The sequence below is a fragment of the Phacochoerus africanus genome, chromosome 16, assembly GCF_016906955.1.
Source record: "Phacochoerus africanus isolate WHEZ1 chromosome 16, ROS_Pafr_v1, whole genome shotgun sequence".
NCBI classification, from domain to species: domain Eukaryota; kingdom Metazoa; phylum Chordata; class Mammalia; order Artiodactyla; family Suidae; genus Phacochoerus; species Phacochoerus africanus.
This window is the reverse complement of record NC_062559.1, coordinates 18582922-18605479: the sequence shown is the minus strand read 5'-3', so window position 1 is coordinate 18605479 and position 22558 is coordinate 18582922. Positions and strand designations below refer to the sequence as shown.

Genomic DNA, 22558 nt, shown 5'->3' with positions numbered 1-22558 from the left:
ATAGTGACAGCTGTCTTCCCAAGTCTCAGCCCTTTCAGGCCAGTCGCTCTTCTAGCCAGACTGACTGTGGAATATTGTCTGTTTGGGGGCATGAAAGGATTTGGGTATAGGTTTACATTTCATCTACAGCAGTTCCTGGGACTGTCTGCGTGTGATTTTGGCTACGGGATATCTTTGGGATCGCTGCTGTCCTAGGCGGACGGGGTTCACATAAGCACACTTAAGGCTGCTCTCCACACCCATCCTGCTGTATTGGGCTCTCCTCCCTGGCCCCGTCTGAGGTGCCAGAACCTCTGCAGAATCCAGAACCTGTTCCTCAGGTCAACGCAGTTCCGTGTGGCAGTGCAATTAGTGATGGCCATCCAGGCATCAAATTAGAGATATGCCTCAGAGCTAATGCCTAATAATCTTGCAGAAAGCCACTGGCACACAAAGTGAGATGTGCCACTGGGAACTAAGAAGCACAGGTACAAACAAACCACTCTCACTCCAGGTGGGCAGAGTCGCCGCCCCCGTGGATTCTTCCCAAAGCCTTCTTGCCAGAGATCCCAGCTCTCTGCTGCTCATCTTCACGTACTTTTGGCCCTGCCTACAATCTGGGGACAGCTGTGACTGAAGCCCCCTGGAGGGATGCATGGGCCAGCTAGCCTCTCCCCAGCCCTCACAGGGATCCGGTAGCATCTGGGACAAATGAGCTGCAAAGCACAAAAACCTCATCCCAGGTCACTGAGGGAGACCCCAAGAGTACATGGAATTTAGCTGTGTATTTTCCTAATGCCATATTCTTTAGGCAGCATTCCCTCCCCCTTAGGCCTGGACACAAAAGGAAAGCCAATCTGCCTGGCTGCTCAAAAGGTGTCCTTCGAAGAGAACTCAAGCCTTTTGCAAAAGGTAGGTCAACCATTGTCAAAGTCCTCCTGAATGGCAGCACAGATTAGACTAGTAAAAAAGCCAGGTCTTTTATGAAGATGAGGCAAACTATGAGGACCCACCGTTAGACTAAACGTCACTTCTAAATTCATTCATATAATTCCTCTGATTGTCCTTCAAAAAAACAAAAAAAACTTCAGTCATATGGCTTGCTGAGGGCCAAAAAAGGGGTACAGATCAAATCACCCTGGGGGAGAAATGACTGCCAGCTGCAGCGGTCAGGACCAGCTCCAAAAGACAGCAGGTTTAATTAGAGCCAAGTCTCAAGGCAGGGGTAGACTGCAGAGGGGGAGGGGGCATCCCCAGAGAGGGATGAGGATGGGCATTCAGAGACCCCAGCAAGGAGCTGCTACACTGCCTGAAGCCAAGGACCCAGGTGGATAAGGCTAGCCTGGGGCCAGATTGTGGAGGCTTTACATGTCAGGCCAAGGAATTTATCAGGAGAATGAGATGATCAAACAGGTGTTTCAGGAAGATGAATTTGAAGAGAATGTGCAGGATGAATTGGAAAATCTGGAAGCATGGTAACAATTAGGAAGCTGCGAGATTAATTAGGCTGTTGTAGTAGTCCTGTGTGAGTTGATAAGGGTGTAAATGAGCATAGTGGCAGCAGAAATGGAAAGGGACAGCTGCAAGAGACATTGTTAAGAAAGAATGGATGAGATTGCTGCCTGATTGGACTGGGGACCCAGGGAGCTCAAGGAATCAAGATGACAGCAGAGCTTTGAGCGTGGGCGACTGGTACTACAATGAAGAGAAAAAAGGGATGTTAGAAGAGGGAGCTGTTTCAGCAGATGTGAATTCAGCTCCACACATGGATAGTGCACAGGATATCCAAGCGGAATGTCTGACAGGTCACAGGAAATTTAACACTAGAGCTCAGGAGAGGCAGTACGCTTGGTATGAACTTGGGAATCAAATGCAGAGAGGTGATAAAAGAAGTCACAGAATGAATGGGATCTCTCAGGAAAAGCATACACAGTGTGACAAAAGACCAAAGCCTGACCTTTGAGGAATGCCTGCATTCAAAGGATTTATGTTACAAAGGTGAGTTTAGAAGTGCCACCTACATGCCGCATGTCTTTGTCCCTAAGATATCAGTTTAAAGTGTAGGTCAGTGTGAGAAAGCCAAGCAACACAGCATTTTTATGTCTCAGTAGGAACTAAAATACTATTACTATTATTTTTTTTGGGGGGGGGGGCACATCTGTGGCATATGGAAGTCCCCAGCCTAGAAGTCGAATGAGAGCTGCAGCTACCGGTCTACACCACAGTCTCAGCAATATGGATCTGAGCTGTCTGTGACCTATACCACAGCTCATGTGATGCCAGATCCTTAACTCAATGAGCAAGGCCAGGGATCGAACCCACGTCCTCATGGATACTAGTCAGGTTCTTAACCCCCTGAGCCACAAAGGGAACCCCAGAATTAAATTATAAACATCTAGACATGCTCTTAAACAAATTTGGCTGAAGTAAAGACTGATATTTACAGAGAAAAAAAGAGTAGGTGATACAGTGAACACCATCTAGATTAGTGGATGTGACCCCACATGGGTGAGTCCAGCAAAGAAAAGAAAACCTTGTAAGAAACATAGTATAAATAACATTTAATTAGAGAAAAGTAGATACTCATTTTAACACAAGGACCAAAAAAACCTACCATATTTGCAGTGCACTGTGTTCCTTAATTCATCAAAGTATTTTTAAATAAAAGCTCTATTAGCGTATATGCTGGCTCAAACATTGTGAAGACAAGTTAATATATGAAAGCTACCCACAGTATCGTCACCCACACCAGCTTTCTTTTTTAATGTGTATCTCTAGTCTTTTTACACGAAATATTCACGGTATATTGCATTTTTTGGATGCTTATCAACTTTTTAAATAGTACACTTAGATTTTAACATGTTATTATATTTAGCTGGTGTTTCTTCTAAAATACCATAACAAACTCAGCATATATCAACAGCAGTTAGAAGATAGAAGCCTCCTTTTCTTTGGACATCAGACTTTTAAAAAACAGGAATGGGATTTACAAATCATACAAATGAGCTGCGTAATACTGATGTGCAGTTATTGAGAAGATACTGGTTTTAGATGTTTCCAGTCTCCAGTAACAGTCAATCCGCAAAACATATACAATTACTAGCTAGCCTTAAGAGATACTACATATACATGTAAGAAAATAAAGAAAAGTCAAGCAAAACTTACAAACCTGCTAATTTCGTATTCTCCAGATATTTTGAACATATCTAAAAAGTTTAAGGAGGTAAGATGTCATATGATCTTAAAGAAGGGGAACTCAATATTATGGAATAGTAAAATGGAGTAATTAAAACGAGAGTTTTCTTGACATCTTCAGCCTCTTAATTAAGATGCAAATAGTTTAATTCTATTCGCTACATTTAATCCAAGTGTTGACTTTTAAAACACTAATACTGTCAAACTTCTTTAAATAATATTTTAAAAATACACATTAACTAACACATTATTAGAAATTTACCTCATTTCTTTAAACATAGGCCTTGGGCTGATTCGCAGAGCACTGGGAAAATTGAGATTAAAAAAAAAAAAACAAGCAACTTGCTTCTTTTTAAGTATTTATACTAAATAACTCAACTGAAAAAAATTTTGTGGGGAAGGATCAGGTGGATGATTCTCCTTTGGGGGTTACAATGAAAAACGACGCTAAGGGGGAACTGCACTGTTTTGTGTCAACACAAATCTGAAGAGTTGCAGTTTTTTCTGAAATGATAAAAAACTGAAGGTAATGTTTCTTGATGTATAAGACATAGAGTATACTTTCACAAAGAAGTTTCACAATAGCTAATTTTTTGTGAAATCTATAGAGTCTGTAACATACACACATGCATCTTATTTCAGAAGGGGCAGTGACTCAGAGATGCTTAGATTCAACTTCAGATTCAGTCAAATAAAGTCCAAATGTTTGGAATTAAATGACCTACTACTCGCCAAAAATCCACAAAATATTCACACCGGATAGACCAAGATTAACTCTCCTAAAAAGAGAAAAAAAAATTTTTTTTTTAGTGGAATTGATTTTTCAAATAACTAAAACAAGTCTTTAGAAGGAATTCATGTTTAACTGACATTTAGTGCTTTTCTGTAATTAGTTATGTTACACATGGTTTATTAGGTAAATTCTTGTAACCGCAATTGTTTCCTTAACTGTGTTTAAAACCCAAATTTAGAATAAATGGATTTATGGAGTGTTGAAAATTAATTTTTCAGTGGACCTCAAGAATTATTACAACAAACAGAGATAGTAGGACAATTTTAGCAAGTAAGATTTAAGTAAAAGTGTCAACTAAATAAAAAAATGGACGACTGAGGAATGCTAAGCCTCTTAGAGACTTTCATCTTTTTTTTTTTTTTCTGCTTTTTAGGCTGGCACATGAAGTTCCCAGTTTAGGGTTCAAATTGGAGCTACAAGATGCTTGCCTACCCCACAGCTCATGGCAACACTGGATCCTTAACCCACCTATCGGGGCCAGGGATTGAACCTGTGTCTTCCTGGATACTACTCAGGTTTGTTTCTGCTGAGCCACAGTGGGAACTCCAGGATTTTACTTATTTGATTTGAATTAGGAGTTTTCTAATTATTAGGGATGCTTTAATAAATTTGCTTATGGGTATTATTAACATAGCTTGAAGTAAACTATATTGCATATAATAAAAAGAAAAACCTACTTCTACTCCAGAGAGTAATGTAATTGTATTCAAAGTATAAGGGGAGGAGAAGAGGGCCATAAGAGATAAATGACTCATCTAACAAAATAAGAAATCAGGCTGTAATGTCCAACAGTGAAGAATCAAAGAAGAGCTGGATACTTCTATTATCTGGAACTATGGGAATAATATCAGAAGAGAAAGCCACAAGAGTTTCAAGTGGTTGCTTTTGGAAAATAGGCTTAGAGAATACTGGGAAGTGCTGCTGCTTTTTTTTTTCTTGGCTGTGTCTGCAGCATGTGGAAGTTCCTGAACCAGGAATGAACCTGCACATAACAGTGACTGGTGCTGCTACAGTGACAATGCCCAACCCTTAACCTGCTGCGCCACAAGGAGACTCTGGGAACTACTTATTTCTGTCATGAAATTTTAGTACAATGTGACTTTTAAAATTATAAGTATTGTGGCGCAGTGGTTAACGAATCTGACTAGGAACCATGAGGTTGTGGGTTCGGTCCCTGCCCTTGCTCAGTGGGTTAAGGATCCGGCGTTGCCGTGAGCTGTGGTGTAGGTCGCAGACGGCTTGGATCCTGCGTTTCTGTGGCTGTGGTGTAGGCTGGCAGCTGTAGCTCCGATTAGACCCCTAGCCTGGGAACCTCCATATGCCGCAGAAGCGGCCCAAAGAAATAGCAAAAAAAAAGACAAAAAAAAATTATAAGTATGGGGAGTTCCTGTTGTGGCTTAGTGGTTAATGAACCCGAATAGTAACCACGAGGTTGCAGGTTTGATCCCTGGCTTTGCTCAGTGGGTTAAGGATCTGGAGTTGCTGTGGCTCTGGTATAGGCCAGCAGCTACAGCTCTGACTGGACCCCTAGCCTGGGATCCTCCATATGCCGCGAGTGCGGCCCTAAAAAGACAAAAGACAACAACAAATTATAAGTATGTATTAACTTTGATAAAAAAATTAAAAATGTTACCAAAAAATGACCTTCAAAAAAGATCATTTCCTTGACTGTGTTTTCCCATTTCTTCATACCCTCACCAATACTCCAAGTGTTAAATATCAAATCTGATAGGAAAAAAAATGTTTTAATTTTGGCTTGCTTGTATATGAGGCCAAGCATATTTTCAAGTTTATTAACCATCTGCAAAATACTTTTCTATGAAAAGTTATTTTTCTTTTCTAATAAACATATATGCTCTTTATATATGATGGATATTAACTTGGATTTGCTCTATGTGTTGCAACTAAGAAGCTTTGTCTCAGTTTGCCATTTGGCTTATTTATGTCTTTCGCTAAACAGGACATTTAAATTACTATGCAGTCAATACTGTCTAGATTTTTTTTCCCTTTTGGAAGTAAAACATTCATCTCATTCCAGTAATTGCACAAATATGTGGCAGTGATAAATGTATTTGGATCAATCTGCTGCATTATGGACACGATTCCAAATGGACTATATTTGAGCCACTTGCTTATTTCCTTTAAGATACAGAAAAAAGTTTAACCACTTGATAGTTCCAAAATGTATTAAAAGGTTTAACCAGTCTTTTTTTTTTTTTTTTTGTCTTTTTGCCTTTTCTAGGGCCGCTCCTAAGCATATGGAGGTTCCCAGGCTAGGGGTCTAATCGGAGCTGTTGCTGCTGGCCTACGCCAGAGTCACAGCAACACCAGATACGAGCCGCGTCTGCAACCTACACCACAGCTCACGGCAATGCCGGATCCTTAACCCACTGAGCAAGGCCAGGGATCAAACCCGCAACCTCATGGTTTCTAGTCAGATTCATTAACCACTGAGCCATGATGGGAACTCCAAATCAGTCATATTTTAAAAGTTAGTAATTTCAAAGTATTTTCCCTAAAAAATCCCAATAGGGAGTTCCCTGGTGCTCTCAGTGGTTAGGATTTGGCCCTTTCACTGCTGTGGCCTGGGTACAAAGAATTCATGAATGAATGAATGAATGAATAAATAGAACACAAATTAGTTTTAGTCTAAAAATGTTTCATTTTCCACATATAAGTTGCTCATTCAGAAATAAGGACTTTAAAAATTATGTATGTATATGTATGACTGGGTCACTTTGCTGTACAGTAGAAATTGACAGAACACTGTAAATCAATTATAATGGAAAAAATAAAAATCATTTAAAAAAAGCAGGGGAAAAAAAACCCCAATTTTTTTTTTTTTTTTTTGGTCTTTTGAGGGCTGCACCCAAAGCATATGAAGGTTCCCAGGCTAGGGGTCAAATTGGAGCTACAGCTGCCAGCCTACACCACAGTGACAGCAATGTGAGATCCGAGCTGTGTCTGCAACCTACACAACAGCTCACAGCAATGCTGGATCCTTAACCCACAAAGCAAGGCCAGGAATTGAACCTGCATCCTCAAGGGATGCTAGTCAGATTCGTTTCTCCGCTGAGCCATGATGGGAACTCCAAAAAACCCCCAAATTTATATCAATTGTTTTGGGCCTCTGAGTAAATTACTGCTCCACTAAGTACTTAGAAAGATTTTACATTACACATATAATAAGACTATATGTGGCATTCAACATGAGCTTCATACTATCATGACAAATCACTTACATATCAAGTATCAATTTGGACTTTTAGAGGAAAGGATAAATTTTCAATTAAAACCAAAATTGAGTATTTATTTAAAATATTTCCAAATTCATTCTTCACTACAAAAACAGCCTTCCAGAAACACTGATAAGTGCAGAATTACAAAACAATATATTTAGAGCATTTCCATCTTTCTAATATGTGTATAACTAAATACTGCTAGAAAATTTAGGGGGAAAAAAACCTGTATTGATTGACATAGAAGAATGGCCAAGATATACCATAAGATTAAAAGACAGGTCACAGAGTAATGCCTGAGGACAATATATTTTTAAACAAAATGAAAAAACAAAATTAGCTTTCCCCCAAAAGTAGTCTGGAAACATACACCTGAAACTGTTAACACATGGGATACTTCAAGGTAGTGGGACTGAGAAAGAGCTGATCAGAGGGGAATTTTCAACTTCCAGTTTATACACTGCTATGTTGTTTAAATATCTCTATATTGATCATGCATTATTTTTGCAATTAAAGAAATAAAGGGAGTTCCCGTCATGGCTCAGTGGTTAACGAATCCGACTAGGAACCATGAGGTTTTGGGTTCAATCCATGGCCTTGCTCAGTGGGTTAAGGATCCGGCATTGCTGTGAGCTGTGGTGTAGGCTGCAAATACGGTTTGAATCCGGCATTGCTGTGGCTGTGGCTTAGGCCGGTGGCTACAGCTCTGATTGGACCCCTAGCCTGGGAACCTCCATGTGATATGGGAGTGGCCCTAGAAATGGCAAAAAGACAAAAAAAAAAAAAAGAAAGAAAGAAAAAACAGCCATGTTAACATAGATGCGTGACAAAAGTTTCCTATTTAATCTTTCTTATATTAAAAAATATGATAAAAGCTGACAAATGTTTATAAATGTTTATTAATTTCTGTTAATATCTTAAAGATCTTTGCATTTAATTTGTTTGAGGACAGGAATTTTGCTTTCTCTATAGCACTGCTATCCAACAGAAATATAATGTATATATATTATGTATATATTATATATACATATATACAAAAAGTTAAAAATTTTAAAAAGGTGAAAATAATTTTTAATGTATTTCATCTAACTCAATATATCCAATGTATTAACATGTAAACAATATACAAAATTATTGAGATTTTTTTTTTTTGGTACTAGGACTTCAAGTTCTAGTCTATGTAATTTTGACACTGCGAACCCAACTCAGTTTGATCTAGTCATGTTTCAAATGCTCAATGCCACATGTGGCTGGTGGCTTCTGTGTTGCACAGTCCAGTTCTAGAACCTGTATAAAACAGGACACCTAAATAAAACTGAGACGAGGCATGCATATCAGAACTGGAACAAATCCCTGATGTTTTCTACTCAGCCCTTCCCTTTACATTTGTTTAGCCTTGGGTTACCTGGTACAGGCAGAACAGGACCCAGAATCCAGATATTCAGACTTCCAGGCCTTGTATTATCACATTTCCCAGCACTAGCTGGGGTCCACTTACTTCAAATATTATTTGAAGCACTAACATTTCAAATCACCAAAATTACATGACAGCAATTTTGAGTTTATTGTAACAGTATGTGAGCATCATTACTAAGTATTTAGAATAAACAAAGTAGACAGTTTCAACTGACCATTTTTCCATCCCAATTAACAATATTATGGAACGGGTGCTGATTCAGTCTCTCTGGAAGTGTAAACATTGTGCAGAAGGCTTTATGTCTGAATTGGGATGGCTTGAAGAAAAATAGGACTCCAGTTGCTTTTTTTTTTTTTTTTTAATTTAAAGTGGCAAGAGCCACCATGTATCAGAGTTGTTCCTCTGGGGGACACAACTGTAAAGCCAATGATGTGCTCCGACTGTCTTTTTATCAATAGGGAAATGGAGGTTCTAAGGAATTAATGGACTTGTGCAACATGACAGAGCTGGTCAGTGACAGGGTGAGTTAGTACTAGAAGCCATCTCTCTCTCTCTTTTTTCTTGCTTTTTAGGGCTGCACCTGCAGCATATGGAAGTTCCCAGGCTAGGGGTTGAATTGGAGCTACAGCTGCTGGCCTATGCCACAGCCACAGCCACATGCGGTCCAAGCCACATCTGTGACCTACACCACAGCTCATAGCAACGCTGGATCCTTAACCCACTGAGCAAGGACAGGGACTGAATCTGCATCCTCATGGTTCCTAGTTGGATTTGTTTCCGCTGAGCCACAACAGGAATTCCATATCTTTTACTGTTCAGTCTACAAGTCTTTTCAGTGGATGATGCTGACTTGTGCAGAATGTGAACATAAGAAGAAAAATAGTACATAAATTAAGTACTCACGTTTGTGAAGCATAAATACTTACCCAAGCATTCCTGACTCTTTAGTCTTTATGATGTAGAGGAACATTAACAATGTATGAAACATATTATTTCGGCCCTGGAACAGAGACAAAAAATAAAGCAAGATTTAAAACCAAACCAAAGATTCAGCCTGATAGGTAAATGCAGATCCTATCAACTTACATTCTACTAATTTAGGATTCCAGGTAATTCAGACTTTCATTCGTTAAATAAAATGCCTACTTTTGTGCTAGGAAGTGGTAAATCGTGGTAAATCAGAGAGAGTGGATCCATGTCATCAAAGAGTTTAAAGTCTTATAGGAAAGGCAGATAGTAAACTCAGGATTACAATAAAGTGTGATGAAGGTTATGAGGGAGGAGGAAGTGTGAGGTGCTATGGGAACACACACACATTAAACCCAGACTGGTGAGGCAGGCAGAGATTTTTTTAAGTTAAGACCTACAAGATGAGCAGAAATAGACGCACTGTGAAGTTCACACACATGGGGAACAACATTTATGAAGATATGGAAGGGAGCTATTCTGAGGCTGGCATCCCTGTATTCTACACACAAAAAATGCTCTATCCACCAAATTAACAGCAAAAACAAGTGTTGGGACTAAAAAACCTTTTATCACACTTCAAAATACATTACAATATATGTTAATATCAGTGTAAATAACATGTTAAATGTAAATTTATTTATCTACCAAGGGACTGTGAGGTAGCATTGTTTTTTGTTTTGTTTTTGTTTTTTGGCTTTTTTTAGGGCCACACCTGGAGCACATGGAGGTTCCCAGGCTGGGGGTCTAATTGGAGCTGTAGCCACCGGCCTATGCCAGAGCCACACCAACTCGTGATCCAAGCTGCGCCTGTGACCTACACCACAGATCAGAGCAACGCTGGATCCTTAACCCACTGAGTGAGGCCAGGGATCAAACCCACATCCGCATGGATCCTAGCTGGGTTTGTTACTGAGCCACAATAGGAACTCCGAGGCAGCATTTTGTTAGCACTAAAGTCAAACTATTATATGTAACTTCTGGTCTGTGAAATAGCTCTTAATTTATATTTTTAACTTACTAACTTATACCTGCTTACTCTGATTTACTGTTTATACTAAAAAAAAATCAGGATAAATGATTTTTTAAAAGACAGGGTTTCTTAGGAGTTCCCACTATGGTGCAATGGAATCAGCAATCAGCGGCATCTCTGCAGAGCTGGGACACAGGTTTGATCCCTGGTCTGGGACAGTGGGTTAAGGATCTGGCATTGCCGAAGCTGTGGTGTAGGCTGCCAACTGTGGCTGGATTTGATCCCTGGCCTTAGAACTCCATTATGCCTTAGGGCAGCCAAAAAAAACAACAACAAAAAAAAGACAGTATTTCTTAAAATAAATAAATAAATGAATAAGGATTTGCAAAGAATTTAAATGGCTCAAAATATTTATACTTACAGAGTTAAAATACTAAACTTCAAAAAAAATGAAATAAATATTCTCTCTGGGGTATTTTTAAAAAAATTATTATTCTTATTTTTTGGCCAGTCTTGTATCACTCAGAAGTTCCTTGGCTAGAGATGGAACCCAAGCTACAACAGTGCCGATGCTGGATCCTTTAACTGCTAACCCACCAGGGAACTCCTCTCCTGGATATTTGATGGAGTGAAGAATATTTATTTTTTTATGTCCATACCTGCAGCAATGGAAGTTCCCGGCCAGGATCTAGTGATCCTTTAACCTACTGCACCAGGCTGGGGGTTGAACCCATACTTCTGTGGTGACCTGAGCCACTGCAGTTGGGATTCTTAACCCACTGCACCACAGTGAGAATTCCAAGAATATAATTTGGAATTTTAGTCAATGTAAAATTTCTCAGTTAAGATGCTAACAACAAAAATAACTGGAAAGGTCATCAACAGAACTGATGTTTGTAAGCAAGAGTAAAATACCTGGATAGAAGTGTAAACTGGTACAAATGACCTTTTTAATAAGGTGATTTGATAATCTATTTTTAATAGCCTTGAAAATATTCCATAACCTAGAAACCTACTTGTGGATGTTGGGCTAAAAAATTATCCAAAATGCGGATAGCTGTATGTATAAAGATACATACTCAGCAGTATTTTTGATAATGAAGAATCAGAAACATCCAAAATGTCCAACTGTAGGGGAGAGGTTGACAAATTACAATCTTATGATGAAGTTTTTTTCTTTTTTAGCTGTGCCTGTGGCTTGTGAAAGTTCCCCGGCCAGGGATGAAACCCAAGTCACTGCAGTGACAACACTGGATCCTTAACCCATTGAGCCACCTGGGAACTCCCCTCATTAAAAAAAAAAAAAAAAAAAAAGCCATAAAGTGGTTTTGTTGTTGTTCTTTGTTTTTGCTTTTTAGGGCCACACCCTCAGCATATGGAAGTTCCTAGGCTAGGGGTGGAATTGGAGCTGCAGCTGCAGGCCTACACCACAGCCACAGCAACGAGGGATCTAAGCTGCATCTGCAACCTATACCACAGCTCATGGCAATGTCAGATTCTTAACCCATTAAGTAAAGCCAAGGACTAAACCCATGTCCTCATGAATACTAGTCAGAGTCACAACCCACTGAGCCAAAATGAGAACTCCCATAAAATGTTTTTATGGAGACTTTTAAAGGCATGGAAAGTTATGTTACAAAGTTAATTTTTAAAAGGTTATGAAACTACATAAATAATATAATTTCGACCCATAAAAGTACACAGAAAGATCAAATGAAATTTACCAAAACAAAATAAAACAAAACAAAAAAACAAGCCCCTCCAAGCCCCCCACCCTGAACAACCCATTAAAATGTTAACAATAGGAATTCCCTGGTGGAGCGGTGGGTTAAAGATCAGGCTTTGTCACTCCTGTGGCTCGGGTTTGATCCTTGGCCTGGGAACCTTTGCAGGTCATGGGCACAGCCTGAACAGAGGAAAAAATGTTAATAATAGCTTCCTCTAAATAGTGAGTGACTTTTCTTCCTTTTCTTCATACTCTTCCAAATTAAGTACATATTACTTTTATAGTTTTTCAAAAAGGGATATAAAAGTAGCATATTTCCCCTAATTTAAAAAGTTCACCTACTTCATAAACAAGAGAATCTAATTTTAAAAATCTTATCAAAGCAAGTCATCCCTGACATTTGCAATAGCAATGGCTACATTTCAGAAATACCTTTGGAAGATTATAGACATGACGCTGGTAGATGAGCTCATAGTGGGGAGGGTTGATAGCACTCTGATAAACACAAAAAACATTCTCATTTGTCACATCTGTAAAGGAAATATGATATGTTAAAAAACAAAGCCAGACTGCAATATGGATTTCATGCGAAAAGCTCAACATTCCTTTAGGAGAGGTTGATACCTGGTTTATTTGGTGTTTGAACAAAGTGCTGAGAAGTAAATGTTTTTCCATCAGGATATTTGGGATGTGGAGGTAATCTGGAATCAAGGTAGGTGCAAAATACATGCATGATGATCTGAAGATGAGGAAACAATTTTTTAAAGTCAGCATGAAACTCTATAAAGTATGTGGCATTTAAACATCTGTTTATAATGACTCCAATTTTTAAATTCTTTCCAAAGAAAGAATTAGCAAAAATGCTTTCAAGGGATTATACTTTTAAGATGGTATCTATAAAATGAAAAGATAAAAGCAAGACATTCCTAGTTTTCTGTTAAGTGTATCATTCACACCCATACAATTAATTAATAGCAAAATCAAGGTAAAATACACATACATTCAATTTTCAACTTGAGTATCAACCTTTAAAACTTCATTTTCACACATAACAATTATTATTAAAAAGATTTAATTTTGAAAGACTCTTAAAGGCTCAAAACTTTATACTTTTTGATCTCATAAATCTAATTCTAGGAAACTTTCTTAAAGTCATAATCTCAAATAAGAAAGAAACATGCACCATGTTATTCCTGGCAGTAATTATTTAAGACAGAATAACAGGGAGTTCCCATTGAGGCTCAGTGGGTTACATACCCAACTGGTATCCATGAGGATACAGGTTCCATCCCTGGCCTTGCTCAGTGGGTTAAGGATCTGGCATTGCTGTGAGCTGTGCTGTAGGATGTAGATGCAGCTCAGATCCCATGTTGCTGTGGCTATGGCGTAGGCTGGCAGCTGCAGCTCCAATTAGACCCCTAGCCTGGGAACCTCCATATGCCACAGGTGTGGCCCTAAAAAAAAAGAAAAATAATAGAATAACAAAAACCTTCCTCCTACTACATGGTTCCCAAACTTTTAGGTTCAAACATAGGAGAACAGCTGAATGACAGTGTACAATAATACAAACACTTAAACAATGAAAAGTGAAAAAAAAGGTGAAAAATTTTACATATAGGATAATTATACCTAGGATAAGAACATTAAAAAATGCATGATATAAGTATGGAAAGAAAAATCCTAAAATATTAACAGTGATTGCGTTAAGATGCTGATACAATTTTAATTTTTTATTTCTACTTAGTTTTTAAGTTCTTTTTAATATTTATTTTTATAATGGAGAAATAAACCTAATAACAAAAATATTAAACTGAAAAAAACAAAATAATTAACTGAGGACTTACAGCAGAATCGGTGGGCAGGTCTGTATCCCACTTGCGGCCTTTGAAGTCTCCACCTCTATTCCATCGGAAGGAGCTCATGCAACCTCCTTGAGAAAGTTCTGTAGCAACAAAGGTGAGATTAAAAAAGCTAAGAATATATAAGAAAGAAGAAAAAGCAGGCTAGGAGGTCATAATAAGGAAAGCATACCCAAACATGCAAATAAAGAAAGACAAGACATAGAAGGTTAATTTAAATAGCACCATGAAGAAAAAAAATTAGATAAATCTGAAGTGTGAGACAAGAACACTTTCTGGATTCTTTAAAAAGTCAATGTTATGTGGGGAAAAAAAAAGACTGTAGAACTTTTCTAGACAAAGAGAACAACAATGACAAAAAAAGATAAAACAACACAATGTAATGTATGAACATAAACCTCTACCCTGGTTAGGAAAAAAATGAGTATATAACATTCTTTGGACAATTGGAAAATTTGAATATGAACTTTAATATCAAATAATAATATAGAAATATTTATCCCAAGGTCTGATAATTATATTTTGGTTATTTAGGAAAATGTTCTTGTTTTTAGGAACTCACGTGCTGAAAAGTAACGCTATCCACAATGGTAGAGCAAAAAAAGTTTGTGTGTGTATGTAAAATGCATGTATGTATGTATATATGGAGAAAAGAGTATCAAATATGGCAAAATGATGGTAACTGTTCAATCGAGAAGGCCCATATAGGGGTCACTGTGTTTTTTAAACTTGTTTGTATATTTGATATAGAATACAAAACTTTATATATATATATATATATATACACACAGTTTTATATATGTGCACACACACATACTTTGTTTTGGATGTATAAATATGCTGGTATATATGGGGCACTCTTGCCAAAAACTGCAAACAGGAAATACAAAGAACAGAGGATCATGCAGAAATACACCATGGGGATGCATTCAGCATTCACACCATGGAAACTTTACAAGACAGACAATTCAGTTCCTTCAATAGTAAGTTGCAAAGAGGAGTTCCTGCTGTGGTGCAACGGGATTGGTGGCATCTTTGTAGCACCAGGAGGCAGGTTGGATCCCCCAACCCAGCACAGTGGGTTAAAGGATCTGGCATTGCCACAGCTGAGGGCGTCGTAGGTCGCAGCTGCAGGTCCGATCTGATCCCTGGCCCAGGAACTTCCATATGCCACAGTATGGTCAAAAAAGGAAAAAGAAAACAAACAAACAAACAAACAGTAAGTTGCAAAGAAAAAAATGATGCATGGAAAAAAAGAAACTTAAAATACATTAAGCTTAAAAAAAACTTAAAATATATTAATCAACCACAACACGTGATAATATTTTAATCCCAATTCAAACAAACATTACCAAAAGCAGTAATTAGACATTTTATGAAATGGTTGGAAATAAGTACATAAGCTATATATTTCATGATACAAAAATAGGCGTGATAACTGTTTGTGGTTATCTTTTAAAAAGGCCTTATCTTCTTCTACAGATACATAGGAAGATATCTGCAGATGACGTGATAATGATATGCAGGACTGGCTTCAAAGAATACAAGAAGGGAAGAGGTGAACGGGGATATGGATAAAGCAGAGGTTGCCCAGGGACTGATGGTTGTTGGGACTGGGTGCTGTGCACAGAAAGGTTGACCATAATCTTAACTAGATTTGAATTCTAATCTCAAGTAGATTTGAATTCTTCTTATATGAAAAGTTTCTTAAAAGTCATGATAAATGCTTACTCCAGAAGCCCAGTCCAAACCTAGAAGAGAGAAAGGCCACCATAACATTTTCAAATTAAGATTTACAATAAATCTTAAGAGTGAAATACTATTCTAAAACTCATTTTAGTCATAAGAACATTTTACAGAGTTTATCCAAATAAATGAATGTACAGAGGCATAGTGTATGTAGGAGTATGAGGGAGGCTACATTTCCTGATTCTCAAGTCAGTCTCCTCAGAAGACCACATTCCCCAAATAATCAAAATGTAACAGAAATATAAAGAAGCAATATATTACAGATGAATTATAAAAACTGAAAGAAATAAGGGTCAGCATGCTGAAATTATAAAGAATGTCTTGTGGCATCCATTCTTGGTAGTTTAAGGACAGAAAACGAATGAAATATTCATGTGAGCCCATTTAGCTATTTTTAACTTTTCCTGCACAGAATAAAATTATTAATTAATGTATTCAAGGCTAACTATATTATTCTGATAACTCTTTTTAAAAAAATTTTATTGGAATACAGTTGACTTATACAGTTGTGTATAATTCTTAAGCATATAAAAAAACTCTGAAGGTGTTCCAGTGTTAGCTTTAATGAAGCCATAATTTAAACACATATTTATAAAATAAGATCATATTCAGTGATATTTATACTTTTTTCAAAAAAATTTTCCATGTTATCTTTGTAATTTATAAAATCTCAAAGTAGTGAAAAAGCTCTTATTTTTTTCCTTCTTCAAATCAATAATTACCTTTGATCCTTTCAAACAAGTACTCCTGATTTGGCGTGAGGTCTAGATACTGCACGATCGTATTTAGAGTTGGAATGAGTGGAGCTTTGACCAGAGCAGCCTGTTTCAAGCTAGTAATACTAGCCTCTGTTAAAATTAAAACACACAGAACATAGATTATTCCTCATGTGGATCTCTGAAAAAACTTCAAATGCTCTTCCCTCAACAGATGCTGAAGGAATAAATAAAAGCAACAACAGTTTTGTCTTAATCTGCATTATTTACTTTACCTACAATTTATTTTATCATTTCTGGCAAGGTGGCCAGATTTCCACGTACAAACACACGCACGTACATAGAGTCCAAAAAACAGCCAAATCCATTTTGACACATCTATAAACAACTAACATGTAGATTTTTTGTGGGGTATATATAAAAAGATACATGATAGCTTTCAAAATCAGGCTGAAATGAAAGTTATCCATTATGCCAGTGACAAGTGAAAACTTTTTATGACAGTGATTTCTTTCATCATATTGTGAAAAACAACTATCCAAAGAAACTAACAAACCAACAGAAAGTTTCAAAATGTCCAACCTTCCTAGTAATACTCAAAGTTGGGAAAAAGGCAGTCTTACATGTGACACTGTTGCTAGAATAAACTGGTACCAGCTTTTTGAAGGATTATGTACATTAATAGCTTTAACACATTTATTCCTAATGAACTAACAAATTTACCCCTAAGAAATTATCCTAAAGAAATAATTATGAAGGTACTCAAATATTTAAATAAAAGGACATTTACTCACAGTATTATTAATAACAGTAAAGGGAAAATCCTCTAAATTTTAAATGATAAAGATTGATTAAATACAATATATCCCATATATAAAAAAGAAATAAAGACCAGCCATAAAATTAGCACTGGAGAATATTTAACAAAATAGAAGAAGTGGAGGGGGAAAAAGCAGGTTATAAAACAGTGTGAGACAAATTTAAATAAAAATATATACACACATATGTACGATTTCCTCAACTCCTAGAAACACACTTTTCATATTTTAATGTTCTAGTTAGTATCATAGTATTTTCCTCCAAAACAAGGAATTGTGATTTAAAACTGATTGACTGCGGTTATCTTTGCAAGCAGAATCATGGGTAATATTCTTTGTTTATTTCTGTACTTTCTGAAGTATCTACAATGAACATATGCACATTGCTTCTGTAGTGATAAAACAATGCTATTCTTTTTTAAAAAAAGCATTTTACAGTGGTAAAATGTTGTGAAAGATACATATTTTTATGGCTTATAAACAGGTCAGAAAGGCTAAGCACAGTTTCAAATAACATTACTAAGACCTAGAAGATAACCATTCTGACTTTGGAGTCAGAGAGCTTTGGCCTCAAATCACTCCTCTGTGACACTGGGCAGGTTACTTAACCTCTCTGAATCTTAACAGCCTGATCCACAGAATGGGACATTAACAGCTAGCTTTCAAGGTTAACGTGAGTGTTGTGTTATATTATATATAAAACATTTGGGTACTCAATAAATAGATACTTTAGTGATGTACAATTCCATCCTTAGTCCAGAGGACAGACTGACCAAAAGATACCTCAAGTAAAGTGGAAAGTGTTAATGTGCAATCTGAAGCACTTACATATTTCAGGAAAAATTTATTCTCTAGAAAGAGCTGGTTGACTAAATATTCTTTGTTTTGAAACCTAGTTACACAACACTCATTAAATTGCAATACATGTATTTCAGAAAAATTATATTACATAAAACCTTAACAGTTTTATTTTAGCAGATAAGAAAGTTGAAAACGTGGTTTTAAATTAACACTGTTATACATTTCTCATGCTTTGTACAACTTTGTAATTAATATCTAAAAAGAGACTTGTATCTCTTGAATATATAAAGAACATCTACAACTCAATAATAAAAAGAGGAACACCCCAATTTAAACATGTGTAAAGGGGGAAAATTGGGTAAAGGATCTGAAAAGATATACAAATGGCCCAGCACATGAAAAGATACTCTACATAATTAGCCATCAGGGAAATGCAAACTAAAACCACAATGTGATACCATTTCGCATGCATTAGGATAATGATAATAAAAGAAACAAACGATAACAAGTATGGGCAAGGATGTGAGAAACTGGAACCCTCAAACACTGCAGGTGGGGAATGTCAAATGGTGCAGCTGTTTGAGAAAAAGTCTGGCAATTTCTCAAAAGGTGAAACTTGGAGTTATCAAATGGCTTAGCGATCCCACTCCTGAGTAATACCCGAGAGAAATTAAAACATATTCACAGAAACACATGTAGACAACCCTTCACAGCAGCATTATTCATAATAACCAAAAAGGGAAAACAATCCAAATGTCTATCAACGGATGAATGGGTAAACACAACGTGGTAAATCCAAACAATAGGATATTATCTGGCAATAAAAAAAACCAAAGTGGGAGTTCCCGTCGTGGCGCAGTGGTTAACGAATCCGACTAGGAACCATGAGGTTGCGGGTTCGATCCCTGGCCTTGCTCAGTGGGTTAATGATCCGGCATTGCCGTGAGCTGTGGTGTAGGTTGCAGACGAGGCTCGGATCCCGAGTTGCTGTGGTTCTGGCGTAGGCCGGTGGCTACAGCTCCGATTCAACCCCTAGCCTGGGAACCTCCATATGCCGAGGGAGCGGCCCAAGAAATAGCAACAGTAACAACAACAACAACAACAACAAAAGGCAAAAAGACAAAAAAAAACAGAAAAAAAAAAACCCAAAGTACTGGGAGTTCCAGTCGTGGCTCAGCGGTTAATGAACCCGACTGGTAACCATGAGGTTGAGAGTTCGATCCCTGGCCTCACTCAGTGGGTTAAGGATCCAGCATTGCCGTGAGCTGTGGTGTAGGTTGCAGACGTGGCTCAGACCCTGTGTTGCTGTGGCTCAGGTGTAGGCCGGCAGCTACAGCTCCGATTGGACCCCTAGCCTGGGAACCTCCATATGCCGCAAAAAGACACACAAAAAAAGGAAGTACTGACAAACATGGATGACTGAAAACATTATGTTAAGTGAGAGAAGCCAGCAACAAAGGACAACATAGTGCACGATCCCATTTAGATGAAATATCTAAAACCAACCAGTAGTGGCCTAGGGCTAGGAAATGGGTGGTGGTGGTAAACTGGTACCTGGGGTTTCTTTTTGGGTGATGAAATCTTCTAAACTTGATTGTGGTGATGCCTGCACAACTCAAACCCTTTCAATTGTAGACTTTATTTTTTAATTGATTTGTTTTTTTGGCTGTACCCATGGCATGCAGAAATTCCCAGGCCAGGGATAAAAAGGGATAAAACCAGTGCAACAGCTGTGACCCGAGTCATAGCAGTAACAACACCAGGTCCTCAACCCACTGAACCACTAGGGAACTTCTAATTGTAGACTTTAAATAGGTGAACTGCAGTATCTCAATAAAACTGTTAGATTTTTTAAAAAGCAATATTAGAGACATTTGGTTTTTGCTTCACCTCAAGATAATAAATGATGTTAAATAAGCCCATTACAAGAAATTTTCCACTGGGCAGATTCACTGAATGAAATCAAATGCTGGGCTCTAATTTCACATACCTCCTATTTGCAGCTCTGGACAACCCATTCGCCTCATCTGTGTGCTGACAGACTCAATCTCTTGCACAAGTGGCACTAATATCGTCTCATTGATCCACTACGAAGAAACGAGGCAAAGATTTTAGACACCTAATTCTAAAGTACTTCTCAAAAATTATTTTCAAGGAACTTTTTCTACTGTCTTGTACTTGAATATCATCAGAGTATAGTTAAATAGAATGGAAGTAGCAGTTCCCTAAAGTCTAGAGAGTTATGTAAATATGTTATTAGACTATAAAGTTGTATTCTTTAATCACATATGCCTATTTTATTTCTGAAGAAGATATAAAACTTTCAGTATGTTGTTTTACTAAAATTCTTCTTTCTATGATTATACTGAGCTAAAAGGATCATGTTCAGTTTGCATTTCTAGGATAATTATTTACAGATTTATGCATGAAGCATTTATATTGGTTTGTGGTTAGTAAAATAGTTTTTAAAACTAACATAACTGATTACCTCTCAGCAGGCTCACTCAATTCACTAACCATGTAGAAAACAGATTTTATTGTATTTCAAACTAGTTTGTGAATATTTCAATATTCACTTCAGGACTAGCAATTTCAAATGCCACCTTGCATGGTTAATATCAAACTAATTCTGGGATGCGAAAAGACTGCCCAAGGAAACACTCCATCTGGTTTGTGTGTTATGTGTTTCGTGTTTGTGTTCACAGCAACTTCAAACACCGCTTCTGTTTCCTTGCTTCTATTTAACCATAAAGTAGAAGGATGAAAAAAAGTTTCAGATCAAATACAAGTCTACACGATTCCTTATAAAATTTTTTGAATTAAAAAACCTCTGAAAATGGAAAGTGTTAATAATTCATTTACCAAGAAAATTTTATATATTGGCAAGACCTGAACTGAATTCCCATGAAGCTATTTATAGACTTTATCCTACTTAGTGTGACTGCTCCTATGCTTTGCTGCAGAAACATTAATGTGATTGATCACTGAGTGCTAACCAGATTCTGCTAGTGTGTTACAAGATATATGGTACGTGCATACCGCTTTTTTAAAAAAATCAAAAACACTCTAAATTTCAGAACACTTCAGCCTAAGGAATTTAGTAACAGATTGTGTTTGTATTTCTTGGAAGCTAATGCTCCTGACCAAGACTTTATATTTTATTTTATTTTATTTTTTTAGTGCCGAACCTGTGGCATATGGAAGTTCTCAGGCTAGGGGTCGAATCAAAGCTGCAGCCACCAGCCTATGCCACAGTCACAGCAATGCAGGATCCAAGCTGTGTCTGTTAACTTACACTGAAGCTCACAGTAATGCCGGATCCCTAATCCACCGATTGAGGCCAGGGACTGAACCCATGTCCTCGTGGGTACTAGTCGGGTTCATAACCCACTGTGCCACAATGAGAAACCCTATATTTTAAATATAGCAGCATTTTTAGATAAGCCTCTAAGTGGAAATAAAAGAAAGTGAAGTTCTGGGACACCATTTCATTTGTTCTTTCTTCCCACATTTATTAAATTTAACCTACTAGTCAGCCACTCTTAGGTAAATGGAATTATCTATGGAGTCCAGGAGAGATCCAAGCCTCATACCAAGAAAGTCTGATGGAGAAGCTCCAGGTCTGGCTCAGGAATTTTTTTGTGTGTGTGAATCTTTTTTGTCTTTTCAGGGCCATACCCGCGGCATATGGAGGCTCCCAGGCTAGGGGTCTAATTGGAGCTGTAGTCACTGGCCTACACCACAGCCACAGCAACACTGAGTGAGGCTAGGGATCAAACCTACAACCTCATGGTAACTAGTCGGATTTGTTTCTGATGCACCATGATGGGAACTCCATTTTCTTTTCTTTTTTTTTTTTTTGTCTTTTTTAAGGAATTTTTACTTAAAAAAGCCAACCAGGGAGTTCCTGCTATGGCTCGGCAGTAATGAACCCAACTAGTATCCATGAGGGTATGGGTTCAATCCCTGGCCCTACTCAGTGGGTTAAGGATCTGGTGTCGCGGTGAGTTACAGAGGTCACAGACATGGCTTGGATCTCACGTTACTGTGGCTGTGGTGTAGGCCAGTGGCCACAGCTCTGACTCAGCCCCTAGCCTGGGAACTTCCATATGATGTGGGTGCAGCCCTAAAAAAAAAAAAAAAAGCCAACAGAGAGCCTCTACAGAATCCAAGATGAGCTGTCTGCAGTGGAGGAGGGGCCAATGGGCCCCCTGAACCCAGGACAAATGGGTACTACAGAGAGTGAGAGAAAGAAGCAGGGTTAAAACAAGAAAACTAACTCTATATGGAAGAGCTGACTGTGCCAACCTTCAGGCCAAAGATTAGA

General features: G+C 37.8%; 1 protein-coding gene across 2 annotated transcripts in view; it reads right to left on the bottom strand.

The window, feature by feature from the left end:
* Positions 1 to 2525: 2525 nt before the first annotated feature.
* The window catches only part of TMEM209 (transmembrane protein 209), a 29815-nt gene continuing 9782 nt past the window's right edge, over positions 2526 to 22558 (bottom strand). For both annotated transcript variants that reach the window (XM_047763532.1, XM_047763533.1), the window contains exons 9-15: positions 20222 to 20318; positions 16619 to 16744; positions 14133 to 14230; positions 12913 to 13027; positions 12721 to 12818; positions 9550 to 9623; positions 2526 to 3953 (exon numbers count right to left, since the gene is read on the bottom strand). In XM_047763532.1, coding sequence (XP_047619488.1) covers positions 3899 to 3953; positions 9550 to 9623; positions 12721 to 12818; positions 12913 to 13027; positions 14133 to 14230; positions 16619 to 16744; positions 20222 to 20318 — 663 coding nt within the window. In that variant the 3' untranslated portion in view covers positions 2526 to 3898. The remainder of the gene's footprint in view (positions 3954 to 9549; positions 9624 to 12720; positions 12819 to 12912; positions 13028 to 14132; positions 14231 to 16618; positions 16745 to 20221; positions 20319 to 22558) is intronic.